Source organism: Ambystoma mexicanum, chromosome 2q, assembly GCF_040938575.1.
Source record: "Ambystoma mexicanum isolate Mex_15411 chromosome 2q, UKY_AmexF1_1, whole genome shotgun sequence".
Lineage (NCBI taxonomy): Eukaryota > Metazoa > Chordata > Amphibia > Caudata > Ambystomatidae > Ambystoma > Ambystoma mexicanum.
In genome coordinates, this window is record NC_090924.1 from 238,780,932 (window position 1) to 238,801,405 (window position 20,474).

Below are 20,474 nucleotides of genomic sequence, written 5' to 3' on the forward strand. Positions count from 1 at the left end.
TGGAAAGTTGCTTTGTTGGCGGGAGTAGGATTTTTTCTCCAGAGATGTTCTTATTCCGGAGGGAGGCAAGGTCATCAGTGTACCAATTATGGGTTTTAGGTTTTTTGCATGAGGTAGTTTTGAAAGGTGCATGTTCATCAAGTTCAGATAGCAGAGCGGAATTGTAAGATGCAAGGATGGCGTTGGGATGAGAGTTGGTAGGGGCTGATTTGAGGGAGGCTAGGATGGATGGGATTAGCAGCTCCGCTGTGAGCTTGCTGGTGTGCCTGGCGATAATGTGAATGGGTTTGCTGGAGATAGGGGTGCTATTTGAGGTGGTGGTGAGGGCGTAAGGTATCAATAAGTGATCAGACCATGGGAGGGGGACAGGGGAGGACACTTGGAGGGAGGTGTTACATGGGAGTATCCAGTCTAGGATTCTACCTTTTTTGTGGGTGTGAGAGTTGACTAGTTGGGTGAAGTTCATCTCTTCAAGGGTGGATGCGAGAGTGGAAGCCTTATAGTCAGAGCGGTTGTTGTGGGCCAGGTTGAAATCTCCTAGGAGAATACATTTGGTGGTGGGCTTAAGGAGTGGGGAGATACGGAGGGGAATGTTAGTCTCAGAATTGCCAGAATGGGAAGGTTGGCGATAGAGGAGCAGTATGTTGATGGTGGTTTTGGAGGAGGTTAAAAGTTTGGCCCGGAGGATTTTGTAGCCGGTTAGTTGCTGCATGGGTGAAGCTCTGATAAAGATGGTGGATTTGTGTATGATCTAAACAATCGGCACGTAGGATGGAATAATCAGTGGGTATAGCAAGGGGAAGGAGGGGCCTGGCAGCATCATGTAGCCAGGATTATGTTACAGCCAGTAGGTCCAGGTTGAATTCTAAAAGGACGTCATGAATATCAGGGGCATGGGTGCAAATAGAGCATGCATTGATTAGAGCACAGGCAAGTGTGTTGGATGGGGAGGGGGCAGTGGTGGGGATTTATTAGGGGAGGGGGAAAGGCTAATAGGAATGTTAGGAGGGGAAGTGAGACAGTGATTCTTGGAGGTAGGATGCTGATGTGGTTTTGGGAATTTGGATGGGTGGGGTTGTGGGTTCTGGAGCGGAGTCTAAGTAGACGGGCCAAGCCTATGCATGGGATGAGAAGATTAGGAGTTGTGGGGGTGATGGCTATGTGTACGCACTCAGAATATGTGAGATTTTGCTGGTAGGGGGACATGTCTAGCCTGGAATTGGTGTTAATGGCAGATAAACCTGAGCAGTTAGCTGCCTGGGTGGAAGTAAAGGGGCTTGTGTGTTATCTAAGTCTGGCATTTCTGTTGTTGAGACTAGTAGGGAAGGTTTGTAATGATATGAGGTCTGTCTGTGGCTGGGAAGTAACAAAAGGGAATGCTGAATCACTGGTAAGGGGAAATGTCATGTGAGGGGTGTTCTGTGGGTTGGGCTGATCTGAGCAAGTGGGTCTGAGCAAGTGGGATACGTGAGTATGTGAGTGATAGTGATATGAGTGTGTATGGGGCTTAGGGCTATGGGTGTATTGAGTGTGGACAGGGCTGTGTTTGTGTGGAGATAGGTGGACGGGGGGTGAGCCAAATGAGCCCAAGGATGGTACTGTATGCTGGCGATCAGGACACTTGTTAAGGCAATATGTAGCGGTTTGTGTGGATGATGTGTTTATGAGCGGGTGCTCATGTGCATGTGTGGACTTGAGGATTCTTGGGGATTGTAGTGTGAGCCAGGGGCAGATCTGTGATGCGGCAGCGCAAAGTGTTTATAGCCTGCATGGAGGGAGCTGGTCATAGCAGCTTGCGGGCAAGGCCATTGCAGACACATGGGAGCAAACGAGCTTGCGCTTTGAATGGGGGAGGTGGGTAGGTTGATGTTGGACTTGTGGACAGGAGAAACAATGGAGAGCAGTCTGTGCTTGGTGGGAGGAGGAGCAATGCAAGCTCCAAAGAGACAAGCAATGTCAGGTAAGTTGGCTTGCAATGAAGGCAGACTGCAAGGAGTTTTGGCAGGGACGTATGCAGGTTTAGGGAAAATAGTAGCGCTAAGCATACGTGTCTGGATGGTGTCAGGGAGGTGCGTTTGTTTTGTAGGTGTTTGCTGCTTGATAGTGGGGGTGGAGTCTGTGTGACGAGCAAAGCTAGTGAGCTGGAAACATGAGCGGCAAGCGTGATGTGAATCGAAGTGCAGTCTTGGCTATAGGGTGCCAGGATGGCTGAGGGGATAGGGCACGGTGGAACATGAAGAGAGCAGTCTCTGTTGGGATGCGAGAAGGCTGAAACATGTGTATAGGGTTGCTGTTGGTACTCTTGTTCAGAGGAGAATTGCGTAGTATTTCAGTGCTGAACTGCCCCTGGGCAGGACAACGACTGATATGCAGGGAAATGTCTTCTTTGTGAAAGGGACAGTAAGCTAAAGACTTGTAGAGTCTCTCACAGGGGTTATTCACCCAAAAACAGGTCATTGGGCTGTGTTCGTGCTGGTAGAGAGATTCCCAGACCCCCACCCCTTGTTTTCCATCATATGTTTACCTTCTTCAATCAAAGCAATAGGCACATAAACGGTGGAGAAATTCTCCATCCAAACACGATCTTCAACGTTTTAGTTTCCAGATCATTGTGAGATTGGGTGTACCTAGAAACATTGGTTTCAAGCTCCCAAAATCTCCTGGAGATACTTGCGGTTGAAGCCTCAGCCAAATCTGACCAGGCCTTGCTATCTAATTCTGTCTCGTGTCTAGCAATAGCTTGTTTATACATGGCGTGTGCATGAATATCATTATGTACATATTTTTTTTTATTTATTTTTATTACTTGTACATAATCACAGAAAAATGATTTTTACAAGAAGAAGAGACAAAAGAAAGGAAGTACAGTCTTGTACCCGGCCCCTCTTTACTTTTAAGACAATCAGAACTTATTTGAAAGTAACAGGTACAGTAGACGGTTGGCCGCCATGTTATTTTAGATGTGGCGAGCCGAAGTAGGCCCAGGGATCGCGAACAAGTCGAGATGAAAACCTGCCAGTTGGGGCGAGTCGTTCGCTTGACCAATCCTTCAGCAAGGGTCTGTTATGATAAATCAGCCACTGTCATAGAAACAGGTTCTGCAGCACCAATTTTACAAAATGCAGCTTCAAGTATTTTAGCCGTGGCTACGGACCATCGAGTTTTTTCCCCTGATATAAGACGGAGCCACCAAGTTTCTTCTTCAATCAGGACTGAGTCCGCCCATAGAGGTAGCAAAAACGCAGAGCGTTCTAAGCAAAGTGAAGGGCAGCTTAGAAGTAAGTGGCGTACTGACTCAATAGATTCAGGATTTTTACACAGTCTACATGTTTTGGAAGCAGAAAGGTTTCTTATCCCTAAAATTTCTCTGGTGTGCAAAAGGTTCAGCCGGGCCCTTAAAAACGTGCTCCTTAATTTTTTGTTCGGAAATTTCGTGCAATAGGCTAGCGGCGTTTTGAGCCTATTATATGTGGGAGGAAGGTGATTCAGTAGTTTGCATGATGCCGCTTGTTCAATAGTATTAATCCAGTCTTGGTTCTTCAGCTTCCCATTTACTTTTTGAGGGTTCGTGATGAGATCGTCTGTTGTGCATGCTAGGTCTTGAAGTTTGGCCACTTGCTTTTCTGACCAGCTCAGGAGAGCAGAACAGTTCGATGATGCCAACTCTTGGCTGATTATCTCAAAAATAGGAAGATTATCTTTCAGGAGAGTCTTCCTAAATAACGCCAGAGCAGCCACACTGACGGTTGCGCTCAAAGAAAGAAGCCCCAGTTCTCTTCTCACAGATGCGATTGGAATCGCGTTGGGGAGTCCGAGAATGGTTTTCCATATGTAACCCTCGAGTTTCAACCAAAGCGAGTTAGGCATGTTAATCATAGCGTCCATCCCGTAGGTGAGTGCCGGCACCATTTTGCCCTTATAAAAGTTGATGGCCGGCAGCAGGGAAAATTTGCCGAACTTACGGTCGACCAATTTGAGTTGGGAGGTTAAGCTTTTGGCTTTGGACCACAAGTGAAGTTGCATCACTGAATTACGTGTAGTCCCATCCAAAACTACGCCAAGATATTTAAAGTTTGACACCACCTCAATTCTTTTGCCATTCACTGCCCAGTTATTGCTGTGTTTCTGGGGTAGATTTGATTTTGAGAGGATCATGATTTTGGTCTTTGACTTATTTATGGATAAGTTGTTGGAGGCCATATAGTTTGCCAAGTTATCAAGCTGGCGCTGTAAGCCAATTGGGGTCTGATCGAACAAAATCATGTCATCAGCGTACAAAAGTCTGGACAGTCTTGTAGTGCCAAGTTTCGGCGGGAAGCATCGGACTGTGGCTTCTGAATCCTTGAAGTCTCCCAAAAATGCCACAAACAAGGCGGGAGCCAGCGGGCAGCCTTGCTGCACTCCTCGATTGACTTGGATTTCCCTAGAGAGCGTCCCTTGCTTGTTAAGACGGACAGTAAGCGTGGTTTTAGTATGGAGGGGAATTATGGGATTCAGAATCTCGTTCGGGCAATTCCATTCAGCTAATTTTCTCCACAAGAGTAATCTGTTCACCTTATCAAATGCCTGGGAAAGGTCAATAAATGCCGCGTAGACAGTTGGTGCGCCCTCTTTTATTTTGGATTTCACGATGTTAAGTATGAAAATGTTCACAGAGGTGCTACCATTTTTCTTGAAGCCCAACTGAAAGGGATCGCTGCAGGGGGCCGAAGTTGCCCATCGACGGAAGTGGTCCAGCAAGAGAGAAGCAAACAGTTTTCCCATTATGTCTAGCAAAGCTATGGGGCGATAGTTGCCCGGTTCGTCCCGACTCCCTTTTTTAAAGATGGGTATCACAATGGCGTTTGTCCACGAAAGGGGAATCTGTCTAGACCTTCTACAATGCTCGAAGAGCAGGGTGATGAACTCGGTCCATTCTGTGATGTTCTTTTTTAGGTCCATGTTTGAGAGACCATCTGGGCCCGGGGCGTTAGATGGTTTTAACTTAGAGATAGCAATGGTGATGTCCGCTTTCTCAGAAAGATCAATCCAAGGTTCATGTACGAGCTTCTTCCTAGGGTGACTAATGGTACTTGGACTGGCGAAAAGTTCCGAAAAAAAGTCAACCCACGCAGCTTCCGGGACCGCATTGCTCATGCTGGAATCTGTGGTGGCTTTGGTTTTGTTGATCAAAGACCAGAAGTCAGCTGAGTTTTTTGATGTCAAAGCCCGCATCATAGTCTCTGAGTCTTGCTGATAGAGTGCCGCTCTGTGACCTCTAATCCAAAATTTGTAAGATTTTAGGTTCTTGGCCCACTGATCCCAGGCTTCTTGCGTGTTTGCTTTCCTTGCAGTACGTTTCGATTTTCTGAGGGCCTTTTTTTCTTCAGCTATTACATTGTCGTACTGATGCGTATAGGTAGCGTGTTTACGCTTTTTGGCTAGCTGCAGTGTCTGGTGCTCGATCAGCAGGGGAAGGTAATTTGGCCTTGACACTGTATCAGAGTTAGATGCGTGCCCCGCGTTAAACGCGTACTGAGCAGTTAGAGCTCTAACATTAGATGTAGTAAGGCGGAGCCGTGTTTGTTGCGGGTTGGTCTCAATCTCGGGCACATAACAGCCATGTACCATTGTAGAAGAATCCCATTCTAAAATGAGCATATTGTGGTCACTCTCAGTTGTTCTGGCCACCTTTAAGTTGGAGATTTCTGGAATCAAGGCCTATGATGTAAAAATGTAATCGAGCGTGGCCTGTGACTGCCCTCTTTCCCAGGTCGCAATATGGGGATTGGTTCCCAGGGTCCATGCCGCATTATGTAGCCTCCTGCTCGACATTAAGTTCATCCAGGCGGTCCCTCTGAGTTCCGATTGCGCAGGACATGCGGAGTTGTGAGATGGACGTGAGGAGTCTAAACACTTAGCATTAAGGTCTCCACAGAGGATTAAAAATGGGGTGTTCCAATCCGTGAGTATGGCGTCAATAGTTTCTTCCATCTTCTGGCAGAAATCGGATTTCGTCGTTCTTTGCGGGTTCCAATAGGACGTTATAAGGGTGAGAGGTGGCGTGGAAGAAAGCTTACTCTGAGAGTGCTTGTTTACCGCCGACGAGTTCCAGTCGATGAGGACGGCCAACACCCCATAGGACCTTGTGATGATCTTAGTAATTTTTAGGTCCATACCGGATCGCACGGCAATGAGTAATCCTGAAGATGGGCGACCCAGCAGACCCCTAGTAGCAGGGGAGATAACGATCTGATAACCGTCCATTGAAGGTTTCTCTTGGAGCCAGGTCTCTTGGAGACAGAAGATGTCAAACTGGCCCAAGTCAGGAGCGGTGTCTAGCGTAAGGTGGGCGTGCCCCCTAGTGTTCCATGAAGCCAGAGATAAAGTCTTCGGGACAGGTGGAGACAAGGCTTCAGTTGTTGACTGCTATTTAGACCTGTTTGAGCTCATGACGCCCTTTATCCAGTTCCATGGAGCGTCTGTAAACGAGACTTTTTTCGTGGGGTCTGTAACGGAGACCGGTCTCCTCTCAGACCGACTTTCAGTGTGGGTGTTGTGGACCTCAGATCTTAAAGAGGGCGAATTTTCTCTCAACAGTTTCCTCCTTGCGTAGGTGCGTAGAGGAGGTTTACTCGGACTCTGTCTGGTGTTTTCATAACGGAGTCGGGTACGGGGCGGAGATGAAAGGGAGGCTTTAAGTGAACGTTGACACTTGTCTGACCTCCGTGTTACTCCTTGAGTGGTTACCGCAGTTTGAGCTTGATAGTGGTTTAGGCCATAATCATCTGGATTCCTGTGGCTTGACGTACTAAATTGGGCTTTAAGTTCTTTTCTTCAAGCGTCGTGGTTGTGTGTCGGAGAAATAGCATGTCTTTTAAGTGGGTCTCGCCTTGCATGTGGATCGCTTTCTGCTGTCAAGGATTTCACTTCCGTAAGAAGAAACCCTGATCTCTTTAATTCGTCTGTTGTTTGACGGGGCAAATCTTGGATTGCAGTTGCATAAATATGTAGAATGGCTTTAGCCTTCTTGTTCATGTGATAGGGTTCAATCCACTTAAAGTCTTCAGATTTCAGTTTTTTTAGACCAGTTATCGACGCTGTCATTTTCAAGACCGTTCTTCGATTCAGAATCATCTATTTGTCGTTAGAGGAGATTTGCTCTATTTTAAACAGGCGAGTATCTTGGCTTCTAGGATTGGCCCGCTCTCTGTGTTTTTCTGACTTGTCATACCTGAGGCGACGAGGACTCGGCGATCTGAAAGGGTTAATCCGTTCAGGGTGCCTGGATGGATGTTTAGATGGATTTGTCCCTAGAGCTGGTGGAGAAACCGTGTCTGGCAGCTTTAGGGCCGAAGGACCCATCTGGGATTGCAAATTAGATGCTGACCTAGAAGAGAAAATAGTAGATGTCGCAGATTCTTCGTTCTTTTTGGTTTTTGGAAGCTGTACTCGATGGAAAGGTGTAGAGGGTGAAGAAGTCGAACTCAAGTCCAATCCAGCGTGAGCAACCACAGGAGACTGAGTTAGATCAGTTCTGTCAAATGTCTTAGGCGATCTCACGTCAGGAGTTGGAGCCACTTTATTGAGCTCAGATACCAAAGCACTGAGGTCAGATTCGTTAGTTGACAGCTCGTCCTGGTCTTGTCCCACACAGTCTTTTTTAGCCAGTTTCAATGTTCTTTTTTCCCTTGTCTTCTGTGAGTTCTGGTTAATATTTTTTGTTGGTTTAGCAGCTGTTATAGCTGTAGGCGCAGTTAGAGAGGCCACTGGTTTTGCTTTGCTTTGAAATATTGGAGCAATTTTATCATGATGTGTGACCACAGAGGTCTGTGTCGATGAAGAAACAACAGCAATGGTGCATCTGCTTGAGCAGGTGTACAAAACTGGTGTGGGGAGATTAGAGCCTGACCCAGGCTTGTTTGTATCCAGGATGTCATGTTTTGGATCTGTCGCCGAGATGTATCCTTCCAAGAATGAAAGTTTGGCTTGGATGTTGGCTAAAATTGCCGTATGATCTCTTGAAGTATCACTTAGTGTTTCATAGAGTTTACAAAAGGGTGCCATGCCTATCGTTATTGCCGACATAATCGTTGTCAAGTCTTTCCTGGCGTTCTGAGGGTCTTTGTGGACTGGTGAGGGAGGGGCGTTTAGCCTCGTTGTTTTCCCGAAGGTATCTCTTGTCTCCACCAGTCCAGGATTAGCTATTGAATGGCGACGTCTCACTGCCTGTTCTTGCGATGATGAGGCATCTGCAGGTGTATTTAGGTGAGCCTTCGTCCAGAGGTCTGTACTCAAGCGTTTATGGATCGGGTAAGATTTGGGTTGTAAAAGCTCCAGAATGTCTGATACCCCGTTTTGAGTTTGCCTGGCCTGCGGAGATGGAGTTAGGGGAATAGTCCTGGCCTCGATGAGTGATAATGTTGGAGACATCACCACTGGTCTTATAGGAGAACTGTACCCTGGGCCTAAGCACGAGTCAGGTGGGTGAGTTGGAGTAGTAGAAACTAGATCTGAAGCTGTACTAGGGACAGTTGGCGTAGCCATGCCCTGGGAATCCACAGGATGTTTTACAACTGGCAACCCAGGGGGAAGGCTGGCCTCGGAGACAGGAATTGTTTTTCTACATTTAGAAGCTGGAGGAATTGGTTCCAGAGATTCCAAAATTTCTGCATCTGACAGTTCCAAAACGTTTGCTTGGTTTCTTATAACTTGGTGTTTGAAGAATTTGAATAAGGCGTTTGACAACACTGGGGTAGGAAGACTCTTAATTCCTGCGGCTCTTTTTTTGGGTCCTAATGTGGTATCAGTCAGCTTCGGCAGTCTGCTGTACTTTCCTTTGCTAGCTGGTTGCGGAAATTGTGAGTTGGATACCATCGGCCGTTTCTTGCTGCTGCCTTTTGTGATGGGGTCAGTTAAAGGTAGCTTTCCTTTGTTTTTGTGGACCAGTTTTTTCCAATAAGGATGTAATTTAGATTTTAAGTTTGTGTTTGGAGAAAGTCCAGAAAGACTGTCGGCGTCGTGATCTAGAGCGTCCTCAGAAGTACCAGATACATGGACGTTCAAAATTGGCAGAGGTGGCTGACTAGAATCAATCTGATGGTCATCTGCAAATGATAGCACATGATCTTGTGTTAAGCACCCTTCATTGGGATTAACAGTTAAGTCTTGCGGAGCTGTGTGCAACATAGCAGTAACAATCCAAGGGGTGGCTGTAGGCGGGTTGGGGGCCCGCAAGTCGCCCAGGGTGGACGAAGTCACAGGCTTTGTCGTGGACGGATCATCAGACAGAAGCAATGGCTCAAGAGGACTTGCCAAACGTTGGGCTGAGCAGAGTGGTGGGCCATCAGATGGCAGATGGTGGGGGGGCCGTACAGGGCCATTTGCCTGGGTCGCCACCCTCAGGTCGTCTGGCGGGCATCCTTCGATCCCCGCACAGAACGGTACCCTCGCCAAGGCGGAAACGGGGTGGATTGCGTTTGGCAATGGGCCTGAGGTCCCCTCTACAAACTGATCAGCGGGTGTCGAGAGGGATGGAAAATCATAGCCCGAGACAGTAGATGGTAAAGGCTGTGTCACTTTTGAGCGAGCAATAGATGTCGTGCAGGGTAGAATGCCCTGCGGCACAGTGCCGAGGATCGCTGGATTCCCCGGGAGGCCGGCCGAGCCGGAGAGGGATGAAGTAGATGAAGTAGATGGCATTACTTGCAAGTTAGCGCCTTCAAAAACTGCAGGCAAAGTAGACGGTGACAGTTGCAGCACAGATGGATTTGAAAGTGTAATCAAAGGCAGTAGTGAACTTGCCTTCCCGCAAGTCGCCTTTTTTTTTGTGTGACTTCTTAATGAACGAAGCTCCGAGTCATCCTCCATTGGTACCAAAGCAGGAGTGGGGATAAGATAGGAAAACAAGGGAAAGGGAGGAAGGGGGAGAAAAGGGGAGGGAAGGAAGGGGAGAGAAAAACCAGGAGGAGTGGGAGAAGTAAAGGCTTAGATAAAGACTTTGGAAACAAAATGAAAGAGGAGCGGGGGAGAAGTAACGAAAAGGTGGGGAGGGTAGGGAAGGGAAAGGAATCTCTAGCGGTCTTGGTACAAGTCCCAAAAAGGCGGTTTTGGAAGTTTGTCAACGGAGACGGCGTTAGCTGAAAATAATACAGGCCGTCAGCTTACGGAGAGTCACTCAAGGAGAAGCAAACCAACTTCAAACCAAGTTAAAAAAAAAGGGCCAAGGGCCAAGGGTGAAGAAATTACCTCGTGGGCCAGGAAGTCCACGGAATCTTGGGTGGGTCCAAGTCCAGCCCCCGGCCTCAGCAGTCAGCGTCCAGCGTCCCGCAGTCCTGGCGCGGACTGGAGCAGACTGGAACTCTGCCCGGAACTCCGCGCGCACTCCGCGCGGAAGTAGGGTTTTTATGGGCAGTTAAGCTTGTTTTTCCAGGTCAGGAAATGCGGAGGAAACACCAAACACGTCCTCACACGATGCGAGCAGGAGCAGACTGGAACTCTGCCCGGAACTCCGCGCGCGCTCCGCGCGGAAGTAGAGTTTTTATGGGCAGTTGAGCTTGTTTTTCCCAGGTCAGGAAATGTGGAGGAAACACCAAACACGTCCTCACGTGATGCGAGCAGGAGCAGACTGGAACATATTTAATATGCAGATATGCCACACTGAAGGGGGAGTGTGGACGAGCTGCTGGTAATCTATGGCAGGCAACACCAGAAACTGCCATTGCCCCCAGAAACACGTGGCACAATTATAGTCGTTACCACAAATGCCCATGAATTATTCTCTGCACAAACAAGTGGCTTTTTCCAATATTTAAAGAATGTGGTATTTAGGACAAAAAAGACCGCATTTTTCTTCTAACACACAGCAGTGATCCCTGGGCTCGAGTTGCTGCACGAGAGTCTTTGCACAAAGAATGGATATGAATTCAAACACAAAACACTGACCAATGGCGCTTGATCTCTGAGGACATATTTTGAATTCCTTGAATATTTATATGTTGATAACATTGTGATATTGGGGTATGATGAGTTGCCAATGTGTTAATATAAAAATGGCTTGACATTACATTTTCTTTTGTATGTACATTTTGTAAGACAGTTTTAATCCTGAAGGACCTTAACCTAAAGTAGTACTAAGTATTTCTTCTCTTTCTACTTTAGGGACCACGATGATGATGTTTCAGTAGCAGAGGCTTGTAAAAAACTAAACGAAGTCAGTGGCTTTAAGGGTATGGGCAGGTAAGGTATACATGTCCTATTTCATTAGATGTGTCAGCTAAACCGGCAAGGTTTACAGGTGAAACAGATAATCACTATTAATGATGGAATTGTCATGCCACACACACTTTTACAGAAAGTCAACACTTGGATAAATAATACAGATTGGGTGATAAAGTGGCTGCATTATGATGAGAGCAGGATCAAATGAAGAATTTCTCACATACATGAATGAAATTTCCACATTGCCTTCCTGCTGAAAACAATATGTCAGCATCCAAATAGAATAAATAATATTTTAAGACTTGCTAACTACACACACCACTGAATCTGAGTCCAGGGGCTGGTGCGGAGAGAACAATTTCCTAACTTGTATTGAAAATGAAACTCTGCTCCAAAAAAGATGACTGGCCTCTATTCATCATGTCATGCTTTTATTATGCTTTCCCTACCAATGATCAAAAGGTCATCCTTATGGGACATCAGAGTAATTGCTTTATGTAAGAAATGTCACCACTGTTAAATAACCTTCCACTGGGCAGTGAACGTATTGTGTTGGTAGTGTGTACTGGCACCATAGGTATGGGATAACCGCCATTGATTAATGCCACCAGCGTTATTTACCAGCAGTGGCAAGGATGAAAATACCACTAAGGTTAATTACAAGAGGAAGTAAGAATAAAGTCAGCCGAACACATACCTGCCTGCTTATCAAGCAACTATATACATACAGCTGGAAGTCATAAATGTACAGTTGGCAGCATAACAAGCTGCCAGATAGAAATGTTTCAAATTTCAAGGGCAGGAGTGGGGCCGTTGTAGAACACTCCGCCTTCCACAATGGCGGCAGCGCCTGCAATATTGTCAGTTAATGCTGGTAATATTCATATGGCCATTTCCATATCGAGATCCCAGGCGTCTTCTGAAAGCAGGTGTCCCAATGCTTGGGTCCAATCGCCTGATTCCTCTCAGATACAAAGGGGTTATAGGGTTTGTGCAGTCTCTGTTCAAAGGACACCATGTCTCCCTTACTTCCTAAACGTGTAAGTAAGGCCCTTGGACTATATCACTCAGAGCTGTAATAAGAAGTTACACTGGAAACCTGTAGTAGAAGGATTGCCGGTACTCGAAGGAGACCTGGGGCCAGAGTACAGAAACTTTGCACCGGTGCAAATGCAAAGTTTGCACGGTATTAGCACTAGGGCAAAGTTTGCCCTATTTTTAAAAACACTGAGACACATTAAAAAACTATTGTACCTCGAGAAGTGCAGTTTGGCATATTAAAAGCACCAGGGCTAACATTGGCCTAGTACTAAAAAGATACATTTTTGATGCATTTTTGAATCAGGGCAAAGTTTGCCCTAGTATTAATACCACTCCGTATTAGCACTAGGGCAAACTTTGCCCTGGTGCAAGAATGTTGAGAAAAGGCATCTTTTTTGCACTAGGGCATTTTTTGCTCTGGTGCTTTTAATATTACAAACTGCACTTCTCGAGGTGCAATAGTTTTTTAATGTGTCTCAGTGTTTTTGCCCTAGGGCTAATACCGTGCAAACTTTGCACTTGCAATGGTGCAAGGTTTCTGTAATCTGGCCCCTGAATGGTCCTCGCGCACAACTAGATGACATTTACCCCAGGTCTGTGATGATTAGTGGCAGCTGCAGACATTCCAGTAGAAGGCTACGTTCCCATTGTTTGCAAGTATTGGGCTTGTGCCTGTGTCCATGGTTCTCGAGCATGGAAGGTTGTGGGCCTAGGTTACGGCCAGAAGAGTCCTTCCAATCAGATCGTATAGACCCTTGGTTGCCCACTTTTTAAGACTTGCCCTCATTTTGAGGTTGTCGGCAACTGTCAAAACAAGCAGTATTTTGTAAATATCTTTTTCATTGGCTGATAAACACCTTGTTGGCAGGTCGCCCCTGCAGCAAAGGGATGCCAGCCTGAGGTAGCCTGGGAAAAGCAAGGGCCATCACTGATTGCTGCAGTGGTGTGACTTGTGTGTAGGAACGGCCACAAAGGTGTCGCTCACCAATAGCGGCCCAGCAAACTGTCTGGGTGATAATGGTTTTAAAAAATACACTTTATGAAAAGCCATTGCCAGCACCTCAGCAAGGGAAATCGAACACGGATTTGCTCTCAATGTACTCAATCATTGAATGGCGAACATGTTCAATACGGTGTTGTAGCCACAGGTACTGAAAAGTCTTATTTTCTTTCAATCTTAAAATTTATTTTTTATTTGTTTATCACACAGTTCAACACAAAGTACATTGAGTTACTGGCATCAATATGCATGATGAAGATCCACAATCACCAAGTGTCTTGTCAAAAGAAGATGCACTTCAACCTCTAGGTTATACCCATGATTACAAAATCAGTGTGTCATTACAGTAAAGAATGACCCTGCACTTATTCCAGCCCTTACCAATGCTAAATGGAAAAGTCATCCATGAACAGTATTTGCATAAATCAACCAGTCACGTGGGAAGTATACAATCTACAATGAATCTGTCATATTTGTAATTAGCACACGGAAGTCATGATTGACCTCCTGTCAGCCAATTAGAATGTTCGGAGGGCAGTCAATAATTACTGGTATTGACTGCATTCGGAATGTGCTGACTTCAAAAGCAGACAGGTAAACAACAATATACTAGGTAGGCAAGATTTCGTTTAACAAGGCGCTTTCTCTCTGTAAGGTTCTTTTTTACACTGCAACATCCAAATGAAAGTATTAAAGAGAAAGCTAAAATATGTGAAAATGCTTTCACTTTCTTATATAGAAACAACTTCCTATTACGCTACACCTAATTCATGTTCATGTTAAAACCTTTCCAATTCAAGCACGTCGCACATAAAATGCTGAACTTATGAAGACAACCTTTTCTTAAAACAAACGGACAGGGCACGTCAAGGTATCCCACCCCTAGAACACGTATGTCGCCTATGTGGCACTGGAGACATAGAATCCCTAGAACACTTGTTTACTGAATGCGAGAGCCTATCTATGATCCGAGAAAGCCACCTGAAATCATATCCTAAGGATTTTAACTGCACTGACTTGTCATCACTTTGGCTTGATTTTATAGAGGGATCCAGCCATAATTTAATATACTACATAGTCAAGTTTTACTGGAAATGTGTCGAGATTGTATTTAAAAACTCTTTATTTCTTATTTTCAACAAGGTCGACATTTTTAATTTATTCTGATGCTGATTTTAACAGTGATCTTTTCCTAATGTTAATTGGCCAAGAACCTATGTAAGCAGATGAATGTCCTTGATGTTTTGATTGACTGTGTGGTAATGTGTTTAATGTTTTTAATGTTCTCTTGTTTTAATGTCATGTGCTTTGTCCGATTGTAATCTCCCTTTACCAATTGATTGTATTGGTTTGTAGTGTTATGCATATACAAATCCGCTTGTCTATATGTACAGATAAATAAATAAATAAATGTACCAAATAAAAGCACATTTAATTTACTAATGTGATTTGACTATTGTACTCACTATTAAATAATATTTTCTACCTTAATACCACACACCCAAAACCTATGTGTCCATTACCATTATGTGTTATTAGCCTTGTAGACCTTGGGAGGGGTCATTATCACTTGGGATAATGGCCCTATCCCACGACAATGACACCTTCCTCGGTCTATAAAGCTATATTAAGCAATATGTTCAAAGTCCTGAAGAGGGGCCACATTATCACCACAGTTGATATTATCTCTCTTGAGCAAATCAGTCAGAATAATCCTGGGAAACACTTTGCCAGACCTCATGCAAAACGAAAACCGACTCACAAAAAACAACATAACTCACAATGCGAAATTGAAGGTAAAAACCCACACACATTGATCTTGATCACTCAGAGTATGTTTTTTGTCCCTCACAGGTACTTCAAGCAGATTGTCAAATCAGCCAGGGCTAATGGAACAGCAAGCGCAGCAGAGGATAATGCAGACGATTTTCTGGGTTGTCTTAATATTTCTGTCAATGTAAGCAACATTTAATATTTTATGAGATATTAATGAGTTTAAGCCAGTCATCTAGTATCCTGCAATCACTGTGTGCTGCACGAACAACCTTCGTATGTAATGGTGTACAACACTCTATGATGCTATAGGACCCATTGCACTGTGGAGGCCACACTGATTGTATGGGCTTTGTATTCCTGTCTGGTTGTATCAACCTTTGTACATTTCTTCCCCAACCATTTGTAAGGTAATCTTCCCGGTGACACCCACACTGCCGCCCTTCCCCCACTCTTTGCATGAAGTCCTGAATCGCCCAGCTTCCCAATTCCGTTTGGGGAGAGTACAACAGCTTTAGTTGTGACTTAAAAGGAGTCGCAGGCTGGAGTTAGTGTTATCCTACTTGTGTGAACCGGCTGCTCTGTGATGCAGAAAGAGGGCATCATGGTGAAAGCTCTGTTACAGTGTCAGACATTTTGTAGCAGCTACTTCATCTGCGTAAGTTAGGGAGCGAGTTGTACAATGTTGCTTTTAAAGGCTTCTTTTGCTTCCATGCTAGTGCTATTGTTTTCCATTGTTTGTGCTGCGTTGTAATGCGGCTGAAGACTATAACAACCCTACAATACATATCAGTCAGCTGCTCTGTAATGCAGGGAGTGACTTGCATTGGATCAATCCATCTTACGTAAGGCAGTATGTTCAGAGGTACCATCTCGGAATGCAATCGCATGCAATGTTATTATCTACTTGTCTGTGTCATTTCCATGATGCTGTTACTTTTCAGCGTGCATTATTTTTGTGTGACAACCTTGAGCTGTGCATGGATTGATACATTATAATGACTAATTAACTGCATTTTATTATTTCGGAATAATTTTGCTCTGTGTGTTTGTATTGTGGCTGACATCTTTGAGCTGTAGCATGAAACATGACTACATTATAGTGAAGGAATATCTGCATTTTTATATGAAGGAACTTGCTTACAGATAAGTGTTTTCGCAATTTAGCCTGTTTCAATAGGTTTTATGAAGCTGAGGCAGGAGAGGTGTCTGTGGTGTGCATCAGATTAGGTAAAGCAGCCAAGGAAATTCTTGTCAGTCTATTGTGGTAGACATGCTTCTCCAGCTACGATTTGATTGGTAGATAAAGCACTATTGAAAACACATTTCAAAGTTAGGGTACCCTTGCATTTCTCAGCCCAGTATACATTCACGCAACCTTTGTTAATCCCTGCTGTGTGACAATAATGAATGATTTACAGAAAGAATGCAGCTGTGTCTAAGCCAAATAGTATGCCTTTATGTTATGAAGATGAGATGTGGCTGATTTTTGGGGCACGGATTATGGGTGCAGGTCATGGAAATGAAAAGACAAACAAAACTGCAGAGAAATCCAGACACATGGCAATCTGGCAGACACCAAGAGGTGTGAATATTGCAAATTCTCACAAGTAGCACGTCTACAACAATAACGATTGGCAAAGCCAACAAGTTTCACTTTGCAAATGTAGAGGGCAAGCTTTTTTGTCCTGTTGGAGCTTTAGAAAAGGTGTCACCCCTAATTTTATAAAGCCAGTTCTTGTTTCTCCATGCTGCTACTAGTATGTTCTGCACTAACCCAGAAGAGAATAAGGTGTCAATGCATCTAGAGGATGTGGCATTTCCACCACGATTTAAAGCAGAGATGGCCAAACTTAGTGGGTAGTGAGCTTAGGGCCTTTAGGAACGTGCATGCAATGGATGGGATCACACAAAATAACTCTGAGTCAAAATAACAAAACCAACTTAGGAAGATGGCAAAGTACTGTTTTATTAACAATTATCTAAAACAAGTAGTTCACAACAAACATCAATGGATGGACGCTGAGGTTATATATTAAAAAAAACATCAGAGTTGACATCATACTACGTGGCAAATTATGAAAAATCTACTAAAGTTTGGAATTGGCTTAAGAGGAACATCTAAGTATATTATCTATAGGAACTAGGATTGTGATTGGCTGCCCACTGTCAGGTGGACAATATATGCCTACCTCTAAAACATGTCATCTTCAGAAGCATTAGATACACGTTTCTCATTGGTTTTCAAACTATAAGGTCCTTCGTTATATGGACCACTAAAATTGGTTGGCACCCTTGTGCCATGTTTGGAACATTTGGTTCACTTAACAGCACGTAAGCCCAGACGCAGGGCAAGGAGATGGGGCGTGACACTACCTCCCCACCCAATTAGCCTAGCAACTCTCATCACCCATGCCTTCTGCCATGAAGATTGCCTTTGAACTTGGCCTTGCAAAAGTATCCTTGTCTTTAGAATACATTGGAGTACGAGTTCTAACTATCACGTTCTGGGACTCCAAGTCCGAACTCTATTTTCATCCTCAGCTCACGTGACAGGAGTCCACGATGTGGTCCATTTTGCAGTTTTTAAATTCCTTAAATGAATTAAACCTGGCACTCTTGGTGTTATTTCTTTGCACCCTGACAAGGGATGATTCATCCTTCGCATGTGTGCTCCTTTCCAGAAAAGATAGCTGACCATGGCTGCTTCAGCCTTGACTCCAGGTCAGACATCCTCGCCATGTAGCTCCATGATTCAACGTATTCTTACTACAACACAGTTTACCCTTTCCTCTTCATGAGTCCTAGCTTACTAAATTCATGATACTGATGTCCAGTTTCTATACAATGGAGGTTTCGCCTGCATTCTATTCACTACGTATAGCCAGCTTCTATGATGACTTAGTCTACTTGCTTTTCAGCTTCTGTACAATTATTGAACGTTTGATTCTCTGGAGCACTTCGTGCATGTGTAATCTTCTTTTTCATATTTAAAAGTCCACTCGATTCCTTACTTCATCATTAGTTTCTGTAGGATCCATACATCCTTTTCAGCTAGTATCTCAGGACGTTGCATATGTCTTCTTGTGACGTCACTCGCTTCTTTCTTTGCTCTTTTTCATATTCCTTCAGGGAGTTCCTCCCTTAGGTTGTCATCGCTTCGGGGATAGATTTGGTACGGTTGCCTTCGAACACACGCTGCGATATTGGCACAACTGCTGGTGTCAAACACGGCACAATCTCTGGTCTACAACATATGGGGGGCGGGCGCAGCGTTTCCTGCAGAGGCATGCAGCTGCTCCTCTACAGTAGTTGGGCTGTTCTGTATGATGAGTAGAGGGTATGAAGGACATCAGTTGCACAAACCTATGAGAAAATGTGTTTGTTTAGAACATTTGTCAAGGAAGGGGGTGTTTCATTTCTTATTTAACATAACAAGCAAGATATAATATAAGGAAATCATTATTCTTGTGCGTTTCATCAGACATGATCTACAGCTGCGCGCCTCACATTACTATAGCGTCCCTGTAAGTTGGGCACTTTGAAGTGATGGCCAATGAGTTCATAATACGGAGGAAGGCAGTGCAGGGCCCCATCCACCACCAGTGGGCATAACAATAACACCAAAAGCCTGAGGTGGGTACTGGTTCCTAATGCTCTGAGAGGTTGCCACCCATTATTTTACTTAGCAGAAGGACAGTGCTAGCACTGAGGTGGGTGGTGGGACTCCAACTAGAAGATCCTGAAGCTGGAGACCGTGTACATCCATGAAGGCAACCCGAGCAGGGGTAGCAAGAGGGAAGAAGAATAGCAGGTCCAGGAAGGCAAGGACACGCAGGACACATGGGCAAGTCGGGGAATGGCAGAATGGCTGAGGGTTACAGCATCAGTATATCAGAGTCCGGCAGGGGAACGAGCCTCATTTAGGCTGTTGCTGTGGGAGTGGGCAATGCACGTCAGAGGGATTGATGACTGGCCACTGCAGTATAGATGGCAGCGCCATTGAGCGCAGTGCAGTGTGCCCCGGGGTCATCCCCATCCGCCTGCACAATTTCCGGTACAACTGCCAAAGCTCATGCACCCACCAAGGATTCAGCAAGTGCTGGCATTGCATAGCGAGAAATGTAACATATGAGCAGACTAGAAAACGGACAGTCACAATGTAAATACAATTATAGATGCAACCAACAAGGGAAATCTGGTGACAGCACAAACCACACAATCTTTAGGATTTTGGTTTATGATATCACAAAATAGTGCTTACGGTCTTCGTGTACTTGGTATTCACAGGATTACAGCTACAATTTAGAGACTGCAAGATGTCAGCAGCCATTGAAATGTCATGAACATGAATTACTTAATTAATTAATTGAAAAGGAGTTCGAAAAGCCATCAGCCATCTTCAACCCAGTTAATAAAATCTGTCTGTTTCAGTAAAGCCTCGGTAATCCTGTCTGGAATCAGTGACCTTCCTACACGATTGTTTCTTTCATTCATGTCAGTATGAGAGAGAGATAAAACATACAAAGTAAATAGGCACACTGTTCAGGCCGGTGAAGTCAACAGAAACACTTTAGTGAAGATGACATGGCTTTCCAAGGTTGACTCTTGGCTTGCTGATTGAATGAACTCACTCCAGCTCTCAAGGACACCATTGCATAAATAGCGCGTTCTTTCTATCTGCGCTTTCAGGAGGGTGTCTGTACTCTCACCCAGGCAAATTCCTTCTAGTCTGATGTGCGCCACCCGATTATGTCTAAATGCTTTTACAGTTAATGTCACCACTTCCGTTTGAAAAATACCGCAGAATGATCCTGCTTTTGTGCTTGGTATTTTCGCATTCCCTGCCGTTAACAAATTATCTGACGTTTTTGCTTTTGTTTCTGTATCTTTTCACTCCTTTATCATTTCTGGCCTTTGGTCATTGTACTTGGCGCATGTCATGAAATAATGCTCCATGTAGTTTCTAAATGTCCATAATATGAACATTGTTCTTCCTCATGATGTTCGACTTTAAATTATTGTGCATTTCACATTAGATTTGTATTTATAGACGAGAAAGGTGCGTGTTTATATTAGAATCAGTGTACGTAAACAATAAGCACAGCACGCGTAGGAACCCCTTTGAGGGTGCTTTAAAATGGTGGATGGTGCTTAGTGAGCAGGATGTGATCAAGGGAATGCAGGGAAAGATAAAACTGGGAATATGGACTAGGGATATCACAGACTGACAATACATACATATATCATGTATGTGTTTTCTCTCATGTAACATAAAGGGATGGGGCTGGTGTTTAGGGGAGTGGGATGATGCCACTGTAAGTCTCAGTAGTGCTCAAAGGTAGTATAAAATGTGTCATGGGGGAAAGTCGAGCGTTTTGGTTTGGGTTAAGTCATTCCCACGGGTTTCCCATTAATTTTTCCAGAGGGTCAAATCCTAAGGAAGGTTTCAAGGCAGGCT

General features: G+C 44.7%; 1 protein-coding gene across 1 annotated transcript in view; it reads left to right on the plus strand.

Annotated features, from left to right (window-relative positions):
• BAIAP3 (BAI1 associated protein 3) overlaps nucleotides 1-20,474 on the plus strand; it is a 2,154,334-nt gene that overhangs the window by 1,294,611 nt on the left and 839,249 nt on the right. Inside the window, exons 10-11 of the mRNA XM_069647200.1 lie at nucleotides 11,140-11,217; nucleotides 15,095-15,197. Of these exons, the coding sequence (XP_069503301.1) occupies nucleotides 11,140-11,217; nucleotides 15,095-15,197 (181 nt within the window). The remainder of the gene's footprint in view (nucleotides 1-11,139; nucleotides 11,218-15,094; nucleotides 15,198-20,474) is intronic.